The sequence below is a fragment of the Jaculus jaculus genome, chromosome 13, assembly GCF_020740685.1.
Source record: "Jaculus jaculus isolate mJacJac1 chromosome 13, mJacJac1.mat.Y.cur, whole genome shotgun sequence".
NCBI lineage: Eukaryota > Metazoa > Chordata > Mammalia > Rodentia > Dipodidae > Jaculus > Jaculus jaculus.
Window position 1 is genome coordinate 24,233,617 of NC_059114.1, and position 21,942 is coordinate 24,255,558.

Genomic DNA, 21,942 nt, shown 5'->3' on the forward strand with positions numbered 1-21,942 from the left:
CCTGTCTGACTGGAGAGTAAGTACGATTTCTTGTACTTCCTACATGAGTTGAAAAGCTCCCATGTCTTCATGCTTTTCCTTGGTCTGCTTTCACTCACTGGAATAGCTTCATCCCATTGTTATCCATAATCCCTCTTGTTACTTTGTGAAGAAATACTGGTTTGGGTTTTCAAGAGCATTTTGAGGAAAGAGGAAGTGAGTTGTTGCCATATGTGGGAATCATTGCTGTAGCGCAGGGTGTGAAAGTTCTAGAGATCCACTGTACAGCAGGTATGTAGTCAATGACATACACTGTGCTGGAGGCACATCCATGTGTTGGTTTTAAGTGTTATTGTCACTCTTACTGGTTAAAGTCACCACACATCAAATACCAGAGAGTGCAGGTACTCGAAGTCCCTTAGATAAAATAGTAGCACATTCTCCCATATACTTGATGTATTCCAGGCAGGCCTTGAGGACATAACCATATTCATTGTCACCTGTAGATGAGTTACGGTGTTGACGATGATGCTAGTGCTATATAAATAGTTGTTCTGCTGTATTGTTTAGAGAATGACAAGAAAAAAATCTGTACATGCTCAGTGCAAATGCTAGTTTCTTTTTCCTCAAATATGTTTGTTTTGTTTTTGCAGTACTAGGGATTGAATTTTGGGCCTCAAACTGAGTCATGCTCCTCACTTATATTTTTAAGAGGATTGATAGAATACTTCATCTCACCTCCAGTCAACCTCAGCCCACAGGGGGCTGTGGGTCCCAGAAGGGCCCTGCAGGACATAGCCTCTCTGCTGTGCTGGCTGTCTGCAGGGTGTTCACCACTCATCCGACTGGCTTGGGCTGGACCCCAGGTTTCTCATCGACTTCATGAGAAGTTACAGACCTGCCCCTGAAAATGACACATTCAAGGACTGCTTTGTTGGCTCAGTCCAAGTGATCATGTGTCAGTTCTCAGGATTATATGGGTTGAAAGTCATGAAGCCCCCCCTGGGCTCTGAATGGGACTAGAACTCCACAGGCCAGTGGCTGTCATTCTTTTTTTCTTTCTTTCTTTCATCTTTCTTTTTAAGAGAGAGAGAGGGCATGCATGCACAAGCACCAGGGTTTCAGCCACTGCAAGTGCACTCCGGACACTTGTACCACCTAGTGCACATGTGTGACCTTGACCTTGTGTCACATTTGTGTGTCTGGTTTATGTGGGATCTGTAGACAGATCAAACATGGTTCCTTAGGCTTTGCAGGCAAGTGCCTTAACCACTAAGCCATCTCTTCAGCCCTCTTTTAAATATTTTATTTATTCATTTGAAAGAGAGAGAAGGAGGTAGATAGAGAATGGGCAATCCAGGTCCTCTAGCCACTGCAAACAAACTCCAGATGTATGTGCCACCTTGTGCATATGGCTTACGTGGGTGCTGGGGAATTGAACTCGTGTACTTAGGCTTCACAGGCAAGTGCCTTAACTGCTGAACCATCTCTCTAGCCCTGTGAAAGATTTATTTTGAGAGAGAAAAGTAAAGCAGAAAAGCCCCCAAGCTGGGAGGGGTCCTGAGGGCCCAGGAATCATGTTGTAGCTTGGATCAAGTCTTCCTATAACCTTAGAGATGTAAATTGGACATCCAGTTTAGAAAAGTTCAACAATGGGTGGAGCCCACAAATAGTTGAAGAAGAACCAGCCAATTGTTCTTGATATCCATATCCAGGGAGGCTTTAGTTCCCTTTTAGTCTTGTCAAGGCAGGTTGGCATCCACATTCTTTTGGATCTGTGTCTGCAACTAACTATCTGCAAAATAAAGCTACCTTGCTTCTAACCTCTATCATCAGCTCCCCAGATGCCATACAGTTTTCAGACAGTGTGGCATATTCCCATGTTTGATGTGCAATCACATTTTCTGCTTCTTCTTAGCTGCTGGTCTTTGTGTGGTTCTTTTGCTTCTTTTCCTCTTATAAAAGAAATGCATTGTAACAGGTGCAGTCAAGATTCCCTTTGTCCCATACCCCCAGATCACCCCTCATCTCTATCTCTGGAACTGTAGATCTCTTCAGACCCCACAGAGCCTCATGTATATTTACTTGTCACCAGATGGCAGACGCCCTGCTGTTTTCTTGTTCAGTGTTTATGCAATCTGTGTTCCTCGTCCTCTTCACCATTGTCTATTACTTTACCACATGACTTCCACATTCCTTTGTCCTGTTGGACATTTACTATGAATGCCTTGTCCCAGGTACCCTTGTCCAGCTTTTCGGCTCACATGCAAGGACTTCCAATGAGACATTGATTCACAGGATTCAAAATCATGCTTTTCCACTTTTTCTAAGTACTGACCAGTTAATACTACTATTCCTAATTCATCGTATGCCACAGTGATGGCACCAATTTACTCTTATAGTAATTTTTATTTTATTTATTTTGCAATGCTGGGGATTAAACCCAGGGCCTTGTGCATGCTAGGCAAGCATTCTGCCATTGACCTGTGTCCCCATTATTTCCTGATTTACCCTCAGTGGTGGTTGAGGCTCTCATAGAGACTGAACGGTCCTAAGATGAAGGGACCAATGCAGTGCACACGGGTGTTCATTTGATGGATTTGATGTTCAGAATAGGCTATTTGTAGGTGACTATAGGAATAAGAAAAGTGATGAGTCATCTAACAGGGGGTCCTACACCAGACAATTTACTTGCCATCCAAGGTGAGATTACATTCCTACTATCATGAGAGCCATGGTAAGGTTTCAGGTTACTGAGATCTTTTCTGGTATGTGTATTTGAGGGTAGGCTATAGGATGGAGGTATGCCTATGGTACAGCACTTACCTAGCATGTATAAAGGCTCTGGGTTTCATCTTCAGTACTGCTAAGTTATGAAATAAATTGTATTATTGTATCAAGAATAAGCTTTGTCATACATGGTACTTCTACCTGGAGTGAATTATTTATGGAGCTCCCTCCAGGCTGTTCACCTAGAAGCGAACTCTGAAGTGATGGGTACTGAGTGGTGATTGCTGTGAGGGTGCACTGTGTGCTCAGAAAGGGGCACATTGGGTCCAGTTCTGCAGGTGGTTCATGCATGCCGCAGACTGAGTTGTCTAACCTGTCTGTTTCTTTTTCTCTTTCTTCCTTATTCCCTAAAACACAAAAAATAGAAAAACAACCTCATACTCCCTCTTATCTGTACTTTCCAACTTTCAGAAAAGCAAGAGGAAAGGACATGAATATACCAATATTAAGTATTCCCTCACGGACCAGGCAAGCGGCGACCAGAGTCCCCTGCCACCTTGCACCCCAACGCCACCCTGTGCAGAGTAAGTAGTGACAAAGGAAGTTCTTCTAACCTTGGCATAGTTGTAGTCGAAGACTGATCAGCAGCAAGTTACAGCCCCATCTCTTGCTAAAGCTTACGCTTGTTGCCTGTGAACGAGTATGCCAGTCACTCACATATAGATTGTGTTGACACTGTCCAAACAGAATCTTAAGCTTGGTAAACTGCAGGCTGAGGGCCAGGCTTTCTATCAAGTGATAAGAACCTCAGCTGTATTGTTGCAGTGGAAGGTAACATCCCTCACAACGTGTTAAGTAAGGACTTCTGCCATTAGTGTGTGGGCTTGCTTGTGATCTTCTGATTGCCCACTGGTCAGGAGAAAACTTCTATAAACTATTTTGGGTGTTTATTTTTTTAATTAATTTATTTGCAAGTAGACAGAGAGAGAGATAGATGGAAGACAGACAGTGAGGATGGGCATGCCAGGGCCTCCAGCCACTGCAAATGAACTCCGGATGCGTGCGTCCCTTGTGCATCTCGCTTACGTGGGTCCTGGGGAATTGAACCTGGGTTCTTTGGCCTCACAGGCAAGTGCCCTAACCGCTGAGCCATCTCTTCAGCCCCTACTGTGGGTGTTTAAACCAGAGCTTGGGGAAGCTAGATCTCACAGGCCACTTTTTTTTTTTAAAGAGTTCTCAAAAATGCATACATACATAGATGGAAGAATGGGGTGGGGAGATAGCTGGTAAAGCAGTTGCTGTGCGAGTGTCAGAACTGGAGTTTAGACCCCCAGCACCACATCAAGGTTGGGTGGGTATGGTGGCCACTGGTAATACTAGCACCTGAGAGGACAAAAGAGGGGATCCTCAGGGGCAGGTGGCTAGCTAGACTGGCCAAATTGGCAAGCTCTGAATTCAGTGGGAAACCCTACCTCAGTAAATAAAGTAGAGGTAATGTGAGGAAGATAGCACATCAACCTCTAGCCTCCATATGCACCCCCCGAACATGCTTCTACTCAGATACACACATCTCACTGGTTTAGAGACACATTCAGAATGCTTATTTTTATTAGCAATCAATGTAAATTAAGCTACAAGAAATAATTTTACCCATGTCCACGTAAAGGCAAAAAAAAAAGGGCATTGTTCAGTATTAGTGAAGAGTCTTTTTTAAAATATTTTTTATTTTTATTTATTTATTTGAGAGTGACAGACAGAGAGAGAGAAAGAGGCAGAGAGGCAGAATGGGCGCGCCAGGGCCTCTAGCCATTGCAGCCACTGCAAATGAACTCCAGATGTGTGTGCTCCCTTGTGCATCTGGCTAACGTGGGTCCTGGGGAATCGAGCTTCGAACAGGGGTCCTTAGGCTTCACGGGCAAGCGCTTAATCGCTAAGCCATCTCTCCAGCCTTTTTTTTTTTTTTTTTTTTCCTTAAAGCAAAAACAAAACAACCTTTCTGAACAATAGTGGTACAAATAAGTTGGTTTGATATTTGCAGAACAGTTTTTCACATCTGTACTTGCAGACTGGAGTTTCAAAAGCACACAACTCATCTTTGAGCTTACACTTTTTTTTTGTTTTGTTTTATATTTTCAAGGTAGGGTCTCACTCTCACCCAGGCTGACCTGGAATTCACTATGTAGTCTCAGGCTAGCCTTGAACTCATGGCGATCCTCCTACCCCTGCCTCCCAAGTGCTGAGATTAAAGGTGTCTGCCACCACACCCGGCTTTGATTTTACAATTTGTTAAAGTTTTGTTTTTATTTATTAGAGAGAGAGAGAGAGAGAGAGAATGGGTGCACCGGGGCCTCTAGCCACAGAAGACAAATTCCAGACACATGTGCCACCATGTGCATCTGGCTTACTTGGGTTCTGGGAAACTGAACCTGGGACCTTAGAATTTGCAGGAAAGTGCCTTACTGCTAAGTCATCTCTCCAGCCCTGATCTTACAGTTTTATTTTGAGAGTTTATCGTTAGAAAACACTCTCTACAAAGATTTTGCAACAAAGATGTTCAGCATAGTATCATTTGTGTGTTTTTGGGAATTTGGAAAGTACTCCAAGTAGTAGTAACTTAAAACTTGTCACAGTAAGCCCTGTGAGATGGCCTGTGGCATGCTCACAGCTGAATCAATGCCTGGACTGTATATATAATAGAACCAGCAAAATACCTATATGTGTCAGTTGGACTCTGGCCCTTTTGTAAGTAAGTAGGATTATACCTAGATAATAGAAGAAAATGTTAAAGAAAAGCATTTTCTGATATTTACAATTTTTTATTGACACTAAAGAGCAGAATACATGTCAAACACTGTTAGCATTCATTTTTATTTATTTCAGTGACATTGGAACTTGCAGGAATTTTTGCCTATTAATTAACAGCCTAGTTCCTCTGCTCTCTGTGAGAATGGAGAGAAAGGAGGATGAAGACTCTTGGTTTAGAAGATTCCATCTTTTTCCTTTGCCTGAGTTACTGAATTGACTGCCGGCTCATTTTCCTCAGAACTTTAGAGGCGTTCCATTTTTCTTTGCACATTTGTTAGACAAAAATGCTTGGCTTTTTAAAACTTGGAATCATGGGATGATGTCTATAACTTTCTTGAGAGGAAAGTGGCTTGGGGCAACATAGGGAGAAGCATTGCAGCTGGCCCATGCTGGAACTCCTCCTGCTGCATTTCCACTTCACTCATGTGCACCATTTGGCAGTCCAGTAGTGAAGTCTCCGAGAAAGGCAGGGTCTCTTCCAGAATCTACATTGAAATTCAGTGAGGCTGTTGGTCCAGGCAACTTAAAGCTGGCTTGCTGTCTCCATTTTGGTGCTGTCATCTTAGGGTGGGCTTAGGATGCTCGGTGACAGTGACCTAATTGGCCCTCATGCCACACACACTCCACTTCACTCATAGTACAAGCCCAGAAAAGAAAACTCCATTGAATAACACATGGCAGGGATTGTGTGTGGCCTATAGAATTGAAAATAACCACTCTGATTCTTTCCAGAAAAACTTTGTTAAGTCTTTCTTTGAATAAGACACAATTTGTTAATGTAATCTTGGGGCCAGTAGTTACAAGTTTTGTATATTTGGAAGTCACTCTCTGTATAACATTTGATTTTTATTTTCCCCTAAGATTATTGTGTCTCTGTGCTTCTGCTGTAGACTTTTTTTTCTTTATTATTATTTATTTATTTATTTGAGACAGAGAGACAGATAGAAAGGAAAATGGGTACACCAGGGCCTTTAGTCACTGCACACAAACTTCAGATACATATGCCCCCTTTTGCATCTGGCTTAAGTGGGTTCTGGGGAATCAAACCAGGGTCCTCAGGCTTCATAGGAAAACGCCTTAACTGCTAAGCCATTTCACCAGCCCCATTTTTTTTTTTTTCTTTTTTGGTTTTTCTAAGTAGGGTCTTGCTCTAGCCCAGGCTGACCTGGAATTTACTTTGTAGTCTCAAGGGTGGCCTCGAACTCATGGTGATCTTCTTATTGCTGCCTCCTGAGTGTTGAGATTAAAGGTATGCACCACCCTGCCTGGCTTGCTGTAGACTGTTTTAAAGCCCCACTGACTTTTATCAGAATTTTTTTTAGAGCTGATAGTGCCTATATTTATTTTCACTTTCTGTTAAACACTGAAGTAAAATTATATAGCCAGGAGTATTCTCTCCTGAGTCACCTGCTTTTCTCCATCCCAGCAGGCTAACTGGGGAAGTTGGTATTTTAAATCACTAGATGTGGAGACAGACACCAGAATACTCCTCTCAAGCTGGGTGACAGAATGGGCCTGTTACCAACAGAGTGTCTGCCTCTTGATTCGTTTTGCCCCTTTGTGTAGGATACAAGCCTCAGATTTCAGGGTCACAGAACCCCTCATAGATGCTGGGTTCCTTGTCTACCTAGATCTGTCTAATCCCCCTTCCTACTTAAGAAGGAATCTGGGCTCTTGGATGTCTTGATCCCCTGCCCTAAAGTACTCACTCCCCTCAGGTAACAGTCCAGGCCTAGTGGAGCATATTGCTTCCATGTTCCCCCATCTTGGAGTTGCCTGTGCTGAAACCTCTGCTGAAAATAGCAACAGTTCCTTTCCTTTCTGTGTATGAGCCCCCTTCTTCATTATTTAACACAAAGCCTCGTTCCCCAGTTGCGCTTGAGGCCCTGTTGTTTTAACTAGTGCTGTGTGTCTGTGGCTTAAGTCCATTTGGGAACATTAGTTCCTGGGACAAGAAAAGGGTCTGCAGCATAGCTGGGTCCCAAAGAATGTGCAGTGGTATTGTGCAGAATAATCACGCATAGCTCAGCCAGCATGGTGTGTGTTGGTAACTGTCTTCTTCCTTTCTTTGCAGAATGAGGGAAGACAGTGCAAGAGTCTATGAGAATGTGGGCCTGATGCAGCAGCAGAAGAGCTTCAGATGAGGAGCCCGAACTTCAGCACACAGTAGGTATGGATGCGTCAGGATTCTTAGGGAACTGCTTATATAATTCAAGGGTTTTTTTTTTTTTTTTTTAAATTTTTATTTATTTATTTGAGAGCGACAGACACAGAGAGAAAGACAGATAGAGGGAGAGAGAGAGAATGGGCGCGCCAGGGCTTCCAGCCTCTGCAAACGAACTCCAGACGCGTGCGCCCCCTTGTGCATCTGGCTAACGTGGGACCTGGGGAACCGAGCCTCGAACCGGGGTCCTTAGGCTTCACAGGCAAGCGCTTAACCGCTAAGCCATCTCTCCAGCCCTGTTTGTTTTGTTTTTCAAGGTGGGGTCTTTCTTAGCCCAGGTTGACCTGGAATTTACTATGTAGTTGAACTCAGAGCCTGATTACCTTTGCCTCCGTAGTGGAGTATGGGGATTAAAGGCATGTGCCACCATGCTTGGATAGTTCAAGGTTATTCTTATTCTTATTTTATTTATTTATTTTTTTTGAGACATCTCTCTTATAACCCAACTGGTCACAGATTTGCAGTGGTCCTCCTGCCTCTGCCTACTTAGTGATGGGATTAAGGGGTAGGCCATTGAACACCTCCTAAAGTAACTCTCCATGTATCCACTTACTCTCTCTTCACGTAACATCAAACTTTAAGGATATATTGACAAAATTACCATGACTTCATCATTACCAAATAAGGGTTGGAGATTTGGAAAGGCTAAACTTTACCACTTTGAATCCTTTTCAGAAAAGGAATGAGCAGAAAAGAAGACTGGAGGTCCCTGAATAGTCTTGAAATGCTGAAGTAAATGACTATAAGAATAGAATGGGATAGCCAATGGGACCGTGTGAAAGCCGTACATGTCACACGCAAAAGTAAACTTAAAAAAAAAATTATTTGTAAGCAGAGAAAGAGAGAGGGAGGGAAGGAGGAAAGAGAGAGAGACAGACAGAATGGGCATGCCAGGGCCTCTAGCAACTGCAAATGAAATCTAGATGCATGTGCCCCTTGTGCATCTGGCATGGGTCCTGGGGAATCGAACCTGGGTTCTTTTGGCTTCGCAGGCAAATGCCTTAACCACTAAGCCATTTCTCTAGCCTACAAAAATAAACTTCAAAGGCACTAGGATTATCTCTTTTGAGACTCAGGGGCTTTCAAGACAATGTAAAGGAGCCAGTATGTTTCAAACTTTTGCTTCCCTTTTTAAAAAATTTTTTTATTTTTATTTTTTTTGAGAGCGACACAGAGACAGAGAGAGAGAGAGAGAGAGAGAGGGAGGGAGGGAGGGAGGAAGGGAGGGAGGGGGAGAGAATGGGCATGCCAGGGCTTCCAGCCATTGTAAATGAACTCAAAATGTGTGCGCCCCCTTTTGCTTCTGGCTAACGTGGGTCCTGGGGAATTGAGCCTCGAACCAGGGTCCTTAGGCTTCACAGGCAAGCGCTTAACCGCTAAGCCATATCTCCAGCCCTATTTCTTCCCTTTTCTTTTTTATGTTGCTACAGTCTACAGGCAGGGCCTCATGCATCTTAGGCGAGTATTCTATCAGTGCTACATCCCCAGTCCTCAAAACTGTTCCACTTCAAGGTTATTTTTATTTTGGTTTTTCCAAGTAGGGTCTCACTCTAACCCAGGCTGACCTGGAATTCACTGTGTAGTCTCAGGGAGGCACTGAACTCACAGTCATCCTCCTACCTCTGTCTCCCAAGGGCTGGGATTAAAGGCATGTACCACCATGCCCAGCAAATTCAAGTTTTCTTGTGTTTTGTTTTTTTCAAGGTAGGGTCTCACTGTAGCTCAGGCTGACCTGAAATTCCCTATTTAGTCTCAGGGTGGCCTTGAACTCTCTGGGATCCTCCTACCTCTGCTTCATGAGTGCTGGGATTAAAGGCATGTGCCACTACGTCTGGCTCAGGGTTTTTTTTTGTTGTTGTTTGTTTGTTTTGTTTTGTTTTTGTTTTTTGTTTTTCTGAGGAAGGGTCTTATGCTAGCTCAGGCTGACCTGGAATTCACTATGTAGTTTCAGGGTGGCCTCGAACTCTCAGCGATCTTCCTACTTCTACTTCCCAGATGCTGGGATTAAAGGTGTGTGCCACCGTGCCTGGCTTTACAAAATTTTTTTAAAAAAATGTATTTATCTCTGTGTGAGAGAGATAGAGGCAAATAGAGAGAAAAAGAATGGGCCTGCCAGGGTCTTTAGCCATTGCTAACGAACTCCAGACTCATATGCTACCTTGTGTATGTATCTGGCTTTCATGGTTACTGGGGAATTGAACCTGGGTCCTTAGGCTTTGCAGGCAAGTACCTTAACTGCTAAGCCATCTATCCAGCCCCCCAATTCAAAGTTTTTAAGTGGGCAAGTAATTTGTGACCATTACAGCAAGATAAGCCTTGATTGAGTTTTTGAGGGAAACTCCATTTTTCTTACTCTATATTTCTTTCTCAAACTTGGGTTTAGTTTGCAGTTCATTAAGCATTAAAATCAGATCAGAATTAACATGCATGCTGTATGGCTAGCTCTTATTGCAAGAGAACTGTTAAGTGTAGGACTGAGAGTAAGCCATCACTGCCCCCTGTAGTTTGTATTGGAGTGGGCTGTGATGTATATGTTGTGCTGGCATCTGGAACAGGATGCCAGTTCCCAGTCCAATTGTCCTCTGATAGGGTCATGTCCCTATGAGGCGCCTCCTTGTTCCTTTGTAGAGCTGGCTCCACGTATGATGTATTTTGAATGCTAAGTTAGAGACTCACAGTGTCTGTTGCATGGTGAAGCCTCATCTCAGCAGGTAGTATATTCAGAAGCTTCAAGTCGGGCTGGGGATGTAGCTTAGTGGTAGAAAGGACTTGAGACACTGATTTCCATCCCCAGTTTCATCTCCCTCCCCCACATTTAATGCTTTGCCACATTGCTTTAGCGATATGTTTCCTCAAAATTCCAACTTATTTCTTCCCTAGATGAGAACTTTCACACCTTCCCTGGAAAGGTCAAGAGCAGACACAAGGAAGTTCATGTGAAAAATGAATCTGGACTTCGAAGGCGTGCTTTGTGGCTGACTACCTTTTGATAAGCAGAATTTGAAAGCATTTAAAGACCACTGTACTCAGCACTTCATTTCCTCAGATAAGAAGATATCAGCTCTACAATGTAGACAGTGTTAGATTTTATACATTTGTTTCGATGGAGGAAGCAGTTAAATTGTGCTCTATATTTTACACATTATGGGATTCAAATTCCACTTGAGGCAGTTTTCTTCCCCCTTCCTTTTCTTTTTATAACCTTAACTGATTTTATTTTTTCTGCGGGATCATGGGACATTTATAAGAAGAAATGATTTGGGAAAACTATTTAATGACCTCTTGAGAAATGAGTCCAGTTTCCTTTACCATTGCTTGTCTGTCTGGTGTGCACACAATGCCACAGATGGGCTCATTTATTATGAACAGTTCCAGGGGCTAGGAATCCAAGATGGAGAGGCTATACTCAATGTGGACCTTCTTGCTGTGCCATCCCATCACTCGACAGAAAGTGTCACCAGGCAAGAGAGGGCTAGCCTTGCTTTTTCTGCAGACCCATTCCCGTGATGACAGTGTGATCCATTCGTCAGGGCCGAGCCCTCAGGACCTCACCAGCCCCTCACAGTCCCACCTGTGAAGAGTGGCATTGTGGGTTCAGATTCTCATCAGATGAGCATTGATACATTCGTCCCAGACTCATGCACTAGTGGACAGTACACTTTGGTGGCTAAATGATCAGCCAGCTACTGTCTGAGATGGTCAGAAGTCAATTAAAAAAATCATGGGAATTTGCGGATGAGGAGAAGTATGTTTTCCTTTTAGCAGCTGACCAGTTACTATTCAGCTGCTGACAGTGAAGGCCGTGCTAGGAAAGCAGTGACCTTGCTTTGCATTGGAGAAATTGTCTTGTGTAGAGAAGCATCTGGGAACTGTGAGGTTCTTGCATGCTGCTGACTCCCATTCTCTCTTTAGTCTGAGCTGGCTCAGTTGAGCCCTACTGGCCTGTAGGGTCACTCATGAGGTTGACTGGGTAGCTAAGACACTGGACTTTCGTCTTGGTGTGGCATCCCTGAGGTTGCTGTGTGGCCTCCCCAACAGGGTGGCTAGGGCTCCTTATTTGGCACCCTTAGGCTCAGGGGCAGAAGTAACCAGGCCTCAGAGAGGCTCAGAACTGCTGCAGCTTCTTCAGTGGCTGGTGCTGATAGAAGTTGTATGCTGGCCTCTGGGGTCCAGTGGGAGTGCCAGAACCATGCTGTCATTAGCCAGGGCCAAGGCTGCTGTGACCTGGTGAGCCAGAGCTGTGGTCAGATAAGAAATGCACTGGACGCTTCTGAGCCAGTTTCACCAACACCATCATCACCGGAGAGGAAAAAGGGGTTGTAAGGATGGATGAGTTCAGGGGACAGAGCATTTGGAAGCTGATCCTGAGACACCTGCTGATGAAAATGTAAAGGCAGTCAGCCATAGTGAGGAGTGGCGTCTTAACCAGGCTTCCTGTCAGCCCAGGCTGCCCTCTTCTCTTGCCACACAGTAGGATTTGCTGATGTTCTGCCGTAAGTGCCTTCCCCGGAGACATCCCTCTGCCTGTGGGCCTCTGCCTTGCATGTCGTTCATCGCTGAGTTTATAGAGTGCATCCTGAGCTGACCTGTGGCTGTAGTGGAATGCCGAGGCCATTTTGTGAGTCTCCTTACATTCTTTTGCTTTAATTCCCAAAAGGAAGGCCTGCATGCCACCCTGGCAGTAGTTCCTTTCCAAGGTCTCCCAGTGCCTGGGAACCCTGAGGGAGTTTGGGGAGCACAGTAGCTTCCATTTTCACGTACAGTGCATGTTGCTTTCTTCCCCCTTCTTGCTTGAACTCAGAGTTGCTTCAGAGACCGGGGTGGCCTGAAGCTGCCATAAGGACTATTACCATCTTGTCAGGCCTGTCTGTGAAAGCCATTCTAATTCAGTTTGCAGCCAGGATCTCGAGTCCTATTCTTTCTCCCACATTGTCACCTTGAATTGCTTCTAGGTTGTTTGGTAATGATTTGACTCTGGACTTTGAGGACAAAGTCCGTCACCAGCATACAAAGGTTTGCTCATACAGATAGATCTGCTGCAGTAATGTCTACTGTAGCTTAAGATCTTACAGCAGAAATACCTGATCTCGGCCAGACTTGCTCCATACGGCACATTGCTTTCCTTTAGATTCTCCTCCCAAAGCCAGGCAGCTGTCACGCTGACATGGACACTGATGCCAAGACAAGGCACCCACAGACCCAGGTCACGAAGCTCTGACATGTGTTGGTGGAAGGTGATCATGGGTTCTCAGGTGGGGCACTGTGTGTGGTAGAAGCAGGTGCAGGAGCTGGAAAGACGGTGGTGCTGGAGGTGTGTGTTTGAAACGATAGTGGGAATGAAGGTTCCAGAGAGGTGGTCCACGAGGAAGTCAAAGGGCGTAGGCCCAGAAAGTCAGTACTGGTGAATGAGGTTACCTGGAGACAGGAGCATGACACAGTCCACTTTGGTTGGTGGACATGGAATCTGCACAAAATGCCACAGCTGGCTGAGTGTTTCACTTAGAAACATAGGATTTTATATTTGGGGTAAAGAAACTTATCTGGAACATTACCTGGTATTGGGGAATCTTAATAGTTATTATTTTTTTTTAATAAAAAAGGCCCCGCACATGCAGTGTGTGGCCCTCCTGAAACTCAAGGTATCTGCCCCATTGAGATCAGTGACTTTCCAAGCAATGACTAGATGGAGTCAGAACTACATGTAGGACTTGCTTGGTGTCTGTGCATGTGTCACAGAGCCAGTAGCTTAAGAAAACGGTCGCAATTATTTTTAAGTGTTTTTATTGGGATTTAAGAACTAATACAAGACCTTGTTTTGTGTCTTTTCCTACATCAGGGGACTGTGGAAAGGTCTGCTCCTGTGATATGTTTTGTCGTAGATTAGTGATCATAAGGAAAACCTAGACTGTAGGCAGAAATCCAAGCCCAGTGCAGTGGCTCCCTTTCCCTTGGGGGTAAGGTTTCACACAGTAAGCACATGGCCACCCTCATTTTAAGATGCCTTTCTTGGGATCTGTTTTAAATCTTAATTTTGTTGAGATTCTCTTCTTCCTTTTGAAAAGTCCCCAAATCTTGTTTGCTGTACCTTGCAGCACTAAAGAGTTTCTTCCTTTTTCATAATGGGCCACTCACACAGGTGGAAACATGGAACAGTTGGTTTTAGTGTGTCTTTAACTTTGCCATATAGCAAACTAATTTTTATGTTTTCATCCTAAGTCTCAAATCATGTGATTAATAATTTGCCTGTTTATTTATGACCTGATTGTGACTCTTTATTAATAAAAGCTAATGGAAAAGGATCCTTTGTGAAGCTGACTAGACCTACACTTATTTTCCCCACAGTGTATGAAGTATTGTACAAGAGTATTAAAGATGTGTAATATTTTATTGATAAATCTATCCTTTAAAAGGAATATGTTTTCAGATGTCATCATTTTGATGTGAGTCGTACACATGTTGATAAGAAGCTGCTTATTCTACTCTGGGTGTTTCAGAGCCTGTTTGTTACCTTTTTGCCTGCATAGATTATGTAGGCCATTTGTGATTGTTTTTTTGTTTTTGTTTTCCAAAGGGAACATGAAAAGAGTGGCTCATGCAGCAAACCTTAGCAGGTGTTGTCTCCCCACCCATATTTATGGGTGTTAATTCAGTTGCTTTGCTACTTGTAAAGCCTCATTACCAGACCCAGTATGTTTGCAAACTGTATGAGCTAAACACTAGGTAGCTGTCATCTGCTTAATTGGTAGTGTCCAGGGGAAAATGGAATGTGTCACTGAGCCTCTGACAGTGACAATGGCTAGCTAGAAGGTGCCAGTAACACAGAAAAGACAGATGGGTACCTCACTGTCCTTACAGGCTTGCACCGTAAGTAATTTAAGGAGACAGGCAAACTTCTGGCTGAAGAGCTTGGGGATGTCAGTGACTAGGAAACTCAGTGGGATGTGAATGGAGTTGGGTGTATGATGAGGGACAGCAAGGCAGGCTTGGAGGAGCGAACTGCCTACAGAGTAAGGTTTAGTCCACTGTCTTCATGTTTGTGGCTTTGCAGCTGGGGATAGGACATTGGCTTTCTGCTGAACAGACCTCACCCCAGGCCACTGTCTTCTGACAACAGCATGCATTAGCATGAAGAGAAAGAAGTCTTTGGACAGACATTAAAATGCATAGTTGTCTGTTCTTTATTAGAAAGAGGGGAGTTATGTCATTATAGTAATTGGTTCCAACCAAGTAACACCTTTGAAATGCCAGGGCACTGAGCCCTTGTCAGACACAGGATGAACACTGACCAAAACCCTGGATACCGGCTGCCTTCCAGGAGAGGTGGTAGGGTCAGGACAGATCAGAATGCAGCGCATTGTCCTATGGTACCCTCCTGAAGGAGCCCAGGAGGAGCCTATAGGGGGAGCACTTTGATTGCAGGGGTTGACTTTCCACCTCCATAAGTAGCTAAGTCTCCAAATATGAATTTGAAGATTGATAATGAGCTGGAAAGAGAAATTTGTTATTCATCAGTGGTCATGGTGCAGGTACCAGTGAGCTGATAGCTCATGTGACCTGAAGTCAGACTATTTAAAACCCCACATACTATCATGATACAAAAGGCTGGGGAGTATGGAGCATAGGAAAAGAATGATTGATGGGAACGGGGTTCAGTATGATGGGAGGAATAACTTAGAATGTTCTGTAGCACAGAGGGGTAATTACAATTGACAACAATTAATTGTATATTTCAAAATAGCTATGAGAAGATTTTGAATGCTCCCAACACAAAGAAATGATGAGTGTTTGAGATGATGAATATGGCAATTATCTCGATCTGATCATTATAGTGTATACTGGATTGAAATGTCATCTTCTATCCCAGAATATATAAAATTATATGTCAAATTTTAAGATACTGAGAATTATGAGAAAGCAAAGTGAGCATGTTGGTACATTGCCTGTAATTTAAGCACTCAGGAGGTAGGGGCAGGAGGATCAGGAGTTCAAGGTCATCCTTGTGAGTTTGAGAGCAGCCTGGGAAAAACAAGACCCTTTCTCAAAAAAGCAAAAGAGGGCTGGAGAGATGGCTTAGCGGTTAAGCGCTTGCCTGTGAAGCCTAAGCAGTTCCAGGCTCGATTCTCCAGGACCCACATTAGCCACATGCACAAGTGGGTGCAGGCATCTGGAGTTTGTTTGCAGTGGTTGGAAGCCCTGGCTTGCCCTTTCTCTGTCTCTCTCTATCTGCCTCTTTCTCTGTCGCTCTCAAATAAATAAATAAAAACAAACAAACAAAAAGCCTTTAAAAAAAATAAAAAAGAAAAAGAAAAAGAAACAAAAAAGCCGAGAAGCCAGGCATGGTGGCCAGGCCTTTAATCCCAGCACTTGGGAGGCAGATGTAGGATCACCGTGAATTTGAGGCCATCCTGAGACTGAATAGTGAATTCCAGGTCAGCCTGGGCTAGAGCAAGACCCTATCTCAAAAAAAGAACAAAAGAAAAGGTAGGAAAAGGTAGGTGTGGTGGCATGGGCCTTTAATTCCAGCACTCCATAGGCAAGAGATAGCATTGCTGTGAGTTCGAGGTCATCCTGGACTACATAGACTCTTTCCTCAAAGAAACAAAAGAAATGAATAAAGAAAGACAAAGTTGGGAGAAGTCAATAGTAGGCTGGGGAGAGTACTTCCTGTGCAAACGAGGGCCAGAGTACATCACTGGGATTCGATGCCCACGATCTGCATAACCAGCTGGCCGTGGCCATGCACGTCTGTAACCCTGTCCCTGTAGGAGAGCAGAGACCTGAGAATCGCCAGAGCTTGAGAAAGAAATGACAAGCTCCAGGGTCAGTAAAAGATGCTGGCAGAAGAGTGACGGCGCAGGAGACCTGACACTCTGTTGTGCCACCGTAGGCTTGCACACCTAGCCAAAGGTAATCAGGTGAGGCACCGTAGAGGCACACACCTGTTCACACACCACATTGCACACCGGCCAAACAGCAATGTACTGCAAGAGTGGCAGGCAGTTTGTGGACAAAGGAATCGTGTATCGGACTTGACATCTCTTCCTGTATATGAGCGTGGTCATATTTTAGTACCAATGATTTGGGGCTCAAGATTTCTACTTGGCAAAGATTAAGTCCTTACTACTGGTTAGGCCTTGGGGGTCAGGTAAATGCCTTTGAGGAGCTCATGAAGACATGAATACACAGATACTGACAGAAAGGGCATAAGGTACCAGTAAGGTTATAAACTGAAGTTCATGGGTGCTTAAAGGAGTGGTTTAGAGGGTGTTAGGATTCAGAGAAGGGGCCACTTGAGCTAACTTAAAAAAAATATTGTTTATGTGTGCATGTGTATGTGTGCGTATGGGTGCATGTGTGCCACAGTGCATGCGTGGAAGGAGACAGGATCTCTTGTTATAGAAAATGAGTTGCCAGCAGGCTTTGGATTCTCCTGGCTGCAGCTCCCATTGTTATAGCTGCAGTGGGGTCACAGATGCACACACAATTTAGCAGTTGATCATTACGTGGGTGTTGGGGAATTGGACCTTGGGTTGGCTGACTTTGCAAGCAAGCACCTTTAGCCACTGAACTGTATTTCTTTCCAGCTCATTGGTGAATTTTCTTTGTTAAAGAAGATAACAAAAGCCAGGTGTGGTGCATGTCGTTAATATCAGCACATAGTCTATTCTAGGTCAGCCTGGGCTAGAGGAGACCCTAAGTAAGCCAGATGTGGTGTGCATGCCTTTAATCCCAGTACTTAGGAGACTGGGGTAGGAGGATTTTTATGAGTTCAAATTCAGGTCAGCCTGGGCTAGAGTGAAACTTCAGCTTGGAAAACAAAAACAAAAAAGTAAGGTGGAAAGTGACTGAGGAAGACATCTGCCATTGACCTCTGGATTTCACATGCACAGACACACATGTGCATGCACATTTGCATACATGTTCCACAAAATAGATAGCCAAGTTGATGTGATTTGGATGTTTCCCAAAACCCGTATACTGAGGTTTGGCCCCACAAGCAGCACAGTTCAGAGATGGACTTCTGAGGTGACTGGATGGTTAAGGGCACTGGCCTCATGGATAGCGGTCCACTCTGATGGAGCAAAGCTAGAAGGGCTACTGGGAAGTGGTGGAAACTGTAAGAGATGAGGGTTTGGTTGGAGGAAGCAGCTTGGTGGGGAGATTTTGTTCCTGGCCCTTTTCAGGCTTGCTGTCTCTGCTTCCCGGCCACCCTGAGGTGAGGAGCTTTGCTCTGCTGCACACTTCCTGCCTTGGTGCCGTGCCTCATAACTGAAACCTTTGAAATGCTGAGCCAAAATAAAACTTTCTTCCTCAAGTGGAAAATTCTTTCAGGTATTCTCTTAGCAACATAAAGCTTAGCTAGTACCATGGTAAGATTTTATTATATGTTCTTTATACTATAGTCAAGGGGTATTAAAGATAAGCACAGATTTTTATCAGAAGACTACATGCAAATATTACCCTAAAATCTACTCAACACTGCTACAAATGAAATGAAACTGAGAAATCAGACCTTCTCTGCCGCCTGTGACACTTGCTTCACTCAGGAGAGCAGCTGTGGGCTTCACTGTGTGTGGGGTTCAGCATAGCCCGTCTCCCAGTGTCCTCCCATACTGTTTCCTGCTTGCTCAGATGAGGGTATCTCAGGGCCTCCACCCTGACTGCTGCTTCTGCCTGAAACATGGTTTCCCTAATCCACACAGCCAACTTTTCCCCTCCACCAGGTCTTCACTGACATACCATCTTCCCTGAGATTAAAAAAAAACAAACAAACTTTTTTGAAGCAAGCCCAACAGACTGGCCTTTACTTTTTTAAAATAGATTTTATTTTATTTATTTATTACAGACAGAGCAGGAGAGGGAGTGAGAATGGGTGCGCCAAGGCCTCTAGCCAGTGCAAACAAATTCCAGATGCATGCACCACCATGTGCATCTGGCTTATGTGGGACCTGGAGAATCGAACCTGGGTCCTTAGGTTTCATAGGCAAGTGCCTTAACCACTAAGCCATCTCTCCAGTCCCCCCTTTTTAATGAGATAATTGGCATGCCAGGGCTTCCGGCCCCTGTAATCAAATTCCAGATGTGTGTGCCACCTTGTACACATGGGTGACCTTATGCATGTGTCACCTTGTGTGTCTGGCTTATGTGGGAGATTTGGGGAGTTGAACATGGGCCCCTAGGCTTTGCAGGCAAGTGTTTTAACTGCTAAGCCATCTCTCCAGCCCTTGAGTTTTATTATTTATTTATTTGAAAAAGAGAATGGGTGCATCAGGACCTCTAGCCCCTGCAAACAAACTCTAGATGCATGCACCATCATGTGTATCTGGCTTTTGTGTGTTTTGGGGATTTGAACCTGGGTTCTTAGGCTTCACAAGCAAGTGCCTTAACTGCTAAGCCATGTCTCTATCCCCCTTGGGATTTTTTTTTTTTTTTTTTTGAGGTGAGGTCTAGCTCCTGGAATTCACTGTATAATCTCAGGGTGGCTTTGAACTCATGGTGATCCTCCTACCTCTGCTTCCCAAGTGTTGGAATTAAAGGTGTGCACCATCACAACTGGCGTCCCCTGAAATATTTTATTTTATTTTTTACTTTTTTTTTTTGAAGTAAGTTCTCACTCTAGCTCAGGCTGACCTGGATTTCACTATGTAGTCTCAGGGTGGCCTCAAACTCATGGTGATCTTCCTACCTTTGCCTCCCAAGTGCTGGGATTAAAGGCATGTGCCACCATGTCCGGCTCTTCTTTTATTTATTTTTAATATTTATTCATTTGTTTGAGAGAGGAAGATAGAGAGAGAATGGGTGCGCCAGGGCCTTTAGACGCTGCAAACAAACTCCAGATACATGCGCCCCCTTGTGCATCTGGCTTATGTGGGTCCTGGGGAATCAAATGGGGGTCCTTAGACTTTGCAGGCAAACTCCTAACCGCTAAGCCATTTCACAAGCTCATCTTATTTTATTTTTTAGAGAGAGATAAAATTGGTGTGCCAGGGCCTCAGCCATTGCAATTGAACACCAGTTGCTTGTGCCACCTAGTGGGTATGTGCGACCTTGCTGAAAATCATGGCCACACATGGGTCCACTTATGTGGAGACACAAGCCTGAGAATTGTGTGGTGTTACAGGACCACCATGTGTCCAGACTGCAGAGCAAGAAGAGATCTGAAGATGGAATCGTAAAGAACAAGGCAAGCAGCGTTGCATATGCCTTGAGGTGGCTTCAAGCTATTCTTAGACTTCACATCTTCCCCCAAGAGAGTTTGTGAAACCCAAACATACGGCAGACAGATCCCTCTTATCACAGGCGATGGGAATGGCACTGAAGCAGATGCTGAAATTCAAGTCTGTTTAGGAGGTGACAGATGTCTGAGTCTTGACAGATTTCTAGACTTGTAAAAATTAAGTTTTTGTCTTCATTCATAGACATTCAGTTTTTGCTTCCCAAATTATCATTATTTCCCCCCTCATATTAAAATCAATTTCTTTCTTGCCAAAGGCATGATTTTCCTTTTATTTGTGACATCCTATGGAGGCCTTAGAAAACTTCTAAGATTGAGTTATGTGCAAGAGAACAGCTCCATGCTGTCACCCTCAGCTGCAGAGGACTTCCTCTAGACTTAGGGACCTCAACTCAGGCCAAGACCGGGACATGTGGCTTCCATGCAGAAAAGAATTCCAGGAAGAGCCAGTACGGAGCAGAGTTGGAGATTTTATTAAAAATATGAAGAAAGGGGGCTGGGGAGATGGCTTAGCAGTTAAGGTGCTTGCCTGCAAAGCCAAAGGACTTAAGTTCAATTCCCCAGGACCCATGTAAGTCAGATGCACAAAGTAGTTGGCAACTGGAGGCCCTGGCACACCTATTCTCTCTATCTGCCTCTATCTCTCAAATAAATAAATAAGAATATTTTTAAAAATGTGAAGAAAGGGCTGGAGAGATGGCTGAGCAGTTAAGGCGCTTGCCTGTGAAGACCCAGGTTCTATTTCCTAGTACCCACATAAGCCAGATGCACAAGGTGGCACATGTGTCTGGAGTTTATTTGCAGTGGCTTGGAGATCCTGTGTGCCCATTCTCTTTCTCTCAAATAGACCAAATATTTGAAAAAAAATTTTAAAATATGAAGCAAGACTATAAAAGAAAGAGCATGGATGTAGGATTCTGTAAGAGACTGAGGAGGCTAGTCATACATACCGAAGTGTGGGTAGGGGCTTCTCAAGGGAGAGTAACAATTAAGTGTCTTAGCATTAACCATACATAACTATTTGGGTGGGTCTTAAGTTATATATCAGAAAGTTGCTAAGAAAACTTTTTTCCTTTTCTTTTTATTTATTTATTTATTTATTTATTTATTTATTTATTTGAGAGTGTCACAGAGAGAAAGAGGCAGAGAGAGAGAAAGAGAGAGAGAGAAAGAGAGAGAGGGAGAGAGAGAATGGGCGCGCCAGGGCCTCCAGCCACTGCAAATGAACTTTAGATGCATGCACCCCCTTATGCATTGGGCTTATGTGGGTCCTGGGGAATCGAGCCTTGAACCGGGGTCCTTAGTCTTCACAGGCAAGCACTTAACAGCTAAGCCATTTCTCCAGCCCCTTCTTTCTTTTTTTTTAATCGTGTGTGGCTGGGCATGGTAGTGCACGCTTTTCATCCCAGCTCTTGGGAGGCAAAGATAGGATGACCATTGTGAGTTGGAGGCCACCATGAGACTACATTAGTGAATTAGGTCAACCTGGGCTAGACTGAGACCCTACCTTGAAAAAACAAAAAATAAAAAGTAAAGTAAAAACTTGGATCATGAGGCTTGCAAGCAAGCTCCATCAGCGGTGAAGCCATCTTGCCAGCCCCCCCTTTTCTCTTTTGATTAGTGAGATTATAGGGTGGCTCTGAAAATGCCTTGGATGTGGGCCTGTAACTCAACAGGGGGAAACCAGGGGCTCCTAGGGTTGCACAAGGGCTTTAGTACCTGTCCTGTCCCTGTACATGGGTTTTCTGGTAACAGTCCTAGAAAACTGCAGGTTTGCAGCTGGCCAGGTAGGGAGGTCAGTTGTGGTGAAATCCTCTCAAATTATCTGTGGTGGTGTGTGGCACGCGTGGATTGATGGTGCTTTTTGCCTTTTCTGCACTTGAAAATGACTGAACCCTTGCTTGGAGCCACTTTATTTATTTATTTGAAAGAACGGGCACACCAGGGCTTCTAGCCACTGCAAACAAAC

At 44.2% G+C, this 21,942-nt stretch overlaps 1 protein-coding gene across 1 annotated transcript in view; it reads left to right on the forward strand.

Moving 5' to 3' along the window:
- Ptpn11 (protein tyrosine phosphatase non-receptor type 11) overlaps nt 1-14,151 on the forward strand; it is a gene marked incomplete at its 5' end in the record, with an annotated part of 68,381 nt that extends 54,230 nt beyond the window's left edge. The window contains 3 exon segments of the mRNA XM_045132371.1: nt 3,181-3,293; nt 7,589-7,684; nt 10,619-14,151. Coding sequence (XP_044988306.1) covers nt 3,181-3,293; nt 7,589-7,658 — 183 coding nt within the window.
- Nucleotides 14,152-21,942: the final 7,791 nt, after the last annotated feature.